The following is a 3211-nucleotide window of genomic DNA, read 5'->3' on the forward strand; positions in this document are numbered from 1 at the left end:
ATTTACATGGAGTCTGGTGGAAATATGCTGGCTCTATACATGCTAAAAGTCCTGATTATTTACATGGAGTCTGGTGGAAATATGCTGGCTCTATACATGCTAAAAGTCCTGATTATTTACATGGAGTCTGGTGGAAATATGCTGGCTCTATACACGCTAAAAGTCCTGATTATTTACTTGGAATCTGGTGGGTTTGGTGATGGGGATTCTGGGCTTTTGGGAAACACTGAAGGACATTTTCTGACATCTTATAGACCAAGCAGTCCTCTTCCTGTCAGAGTCAGGATGACAGTCAGACAGACCGACAGGACACAAGAAGAACAAGAAGATTTTGATCCGCCGGCAGAATTTTTGTTATTCTTCTGATATGTTTCCCGTCTTACGTCTTCCTCTCTCTCTGCAGCTTCCTCCCTCCCCTCCTCCTTCCCCTCCTCCTCCTCTTCCTCCTCCTCCTCTTCCTCCTTCACCTCCTCCTCCTCCTCCTTCCCCTCCTCCTCCTCCTCACCCCCCCTCGTCTCCTCTGTACCAGGTGGAGTTGACAGGACGTCCGGAGCGAGGGTTCCCGGCTGTTGCATGTCCTCAGAGTCCCGTATGGAGGAAGAGGTACTAGGAGTACTAGGAGTACTGGGAGTACTGGGAATACTGGGAATACTGGGAGTACTAGGAGTACTAGGAGTACTGGTGGTGAGCAGCTGGATATAATATGTTGTTTCCTCTGCAGGCTGGATGGAGGGAAGGTCTGAAGGAGGAGCTGTCCCCTCTTCCTCTTCATCCTCCTCTTCCTCCACTGTGTCAGCAACTGAAACACAGGAAGAAGAAGGTTAATACGGCGGTGTGAAGACACGATGGGAGTCGAGCATGTGCAGAACAGCCGCCATCTTTGACAGCCAGCTACGGCTGCTCCAGCTGGACGATAAATACGTCCAACCAGGAAACACACGTGGTCCTCAACGTAGGCTACTGGACCTGACCTGTTGGTGGCAGTGTGTGTGTGTGTGTGTGTGTGTGTGTGTGTCTGTCTGTGTGTGTGTGTGTGTGTGTGTGTGTGTCTGTCTGTGTGTGTGTGTGTGTGTGTGTGTGTCTGTCTGTGTGTGTGTGTGTGTGTGTGTGTGTGTGTCTGTCTGTGTGTGTGTGTGTGTGTGTGAGCAGATAGTGAGGAGATGTTTTTTACAGTGTGTTCAGGTCAGGGGCGGACTGGGACCAAAATTCAGCCCTGGCATTGTAGTCACACCAGCCCACATCACCATGCAGCCCCCCCCACGGACATGTGCATTCACTAATTACATTTGTGTACAGATGGAGAAATAATATAAGCAGTACCTTATGTAACAGATTTTTAAACATTTAATGTAAGTAACTGGCAAACAATGCTTACTACTTTTTAAAGAGCTCACGTTTATAACAAATGTACACATACTGTCTGTTTATGCTGTTTGTATGCTGTTACTGTCATTCTCTACAGTATGTTGGTCTTTGTCACTGTCTGTCTGTTCGATTGTCCGTGTGTCTCTCTGTTGACACTGTATATATGGTCCGTCTGGTTCTCCATCTTTTCATCTGTTTTTAACTCTCTAACTGCAATTTTAATGTTTTTTTTATGGCTGTCTGTGATACTTGAGGATTTTTCCTTGCTCAGAATTGGCCTTTGGGGGAACACATAAAGCAAGGGGGGGGGGGGGTCTGGGGGTCCTCCTCCAGGAGTTTTTGAGGGTAAAAGACTTCAATTCCTGCATTCTGATACATTTTTGGGCACCAATTTATGGTAAAAACGTCTATATTTATGGCAAGGAAATCACAAAATTTTGGTGGCAGGTAACAATTTAAAATACAAAATATAATGGAATATTATTATATTCGGTAGTCCAGTAAGGGGGCTTTCACATCCAGGACATGGGCCGATACGACAACACTTGACCCCAAGGTCCAGTTGTTTAATCAGCATAAACAGGGCTTTTTTCCCCAAGGAGCACGTTTTGCTCCCAAGTTGAAAAATGTAGGATTGACTTCCAGAGGCTACTGCTTTTACTGCTAAATTGTACAATAACACAATCATGTTATGGATACAAAACTTGTGAAGTGTAATGTTTTCTATATTCTATTCACTATTCATTCAAAAATGATCAGTGATGTTGAGACTACAGTGTAACGGACCACCACAGTTCATGCATGCATGTGAACCGCGGATTAATTGCAGAGTTTAACCTTCATAGTGTAAACACTACGTGAATGGGGCACAGCAGAAAGACGGAGCAGAGCGACGCTGCTTGTTCAGGGTTGTCATGTGTACTCCTGTAGGCCTACACTTCACATCAGGCGTTAAAACCAGTTGTACCAAACTACTATTTAATGCGACAACGAGACATTTTTAACTGGTAATGAAACTGTCAATTTAATACTGATGCCGTCAGAGGGCCGCGCGGACAGACAGCAGTCGGAGCTCCGGCCGAGCTCTCTGCCTGTCAGCCGGTCCCCTAGAGCAGCATGATCACCGGGAGGGTCCGGTACAGCATGAACCCTGCAAACGGAGATCCCATTTGAAGGTGACGTGGTTGATTTTGATTGGACGTCCCAATTTGAGTAACTTCTGATTCGGTCCCAACTCGGGACCAGGCCGGCCGGTGCCAACTGGCCAAATGCTTATGCCGCGTTCCATTTACCTCGGAACTCAGTTTTAACGAGGTCAAAGTCGGAAACACGCCCCCTGACCTCGGATTTACGAGCTCGGAAAATTCAACATGGCTGGCCCCTGTATCAACCATAGACATATATATAATGGACCAGCAGGTCCCGTGTCTCTGGACGGAGACCAGTGAAGTCTCTTTCCCGGTGATGGCTGAGCGTTACTGAGCAGCCTCCAACTGAGCTTGAAGACGTAGATGTGACGTGAGCAACCTGTCTGAAAGTTGGAAGTCTTCTGGTAGCTGTGCCAAGAGAAATCTCAATCATTCCCAATCTAGCAGAGACGGAGAGCGTAGGTATATGTAAGGAGATAACATAGACACAGGCTAATTATTGATCACTAAAATGATAGTTAACATTAGTAATTAAACTTAAACAGCTAATGGAAGTCCAAACTGCCTGAGAGCTTCTCCTGTACTATACGGTAATTCCTCTACTATGAGACAGTAAGTCTCGTGGTTATGACCCAATCGTTAGCCTATTTTTATAAAAACGTCTGCTACGGAGCCATAACGTGAGCTACAAGGTAATG

General features: G+C 46.1%; 1 protein-coding gene across 1 annotated transcript in view; it reads right to left on the reverse strand.

Annotated features, from left to right (window-relative positions):
* Positions 1 to 437: 437 nt before the first annotated feature.
* Positions 438 to 3211, reverse strand: part of LOC116059190 (peptidase inhibitor 16-like) — a gene marked incomplete at its 3' end in the record, with an annotated part of 34074 nt that continues 31300 nt past the window's right edge. The window contains exon 6 of the mRNA XM_036007860.1: positions 438 to 799. Within this exon, the coding sequence (XP_035863753.1) occupies positions 438 to 799 (362 nt within the window). The remainder of the gene's footprint in view (positions 800 to 3211) is intronic.

Source organism: Sander lucioperca, chromosome 12, assembly GCF_008315115.2.
Source record: "Sander lucioperca isolate FBNREF2018 chromosome 12, SLUC_FBN_1.2, whole genome shotgun sequence".
Lineage (NCBI taxonomy): Eukaryota > Metazoa > Chordata > Actinopteri > Perciformes > Percidae > Sander > Sander lucioperca.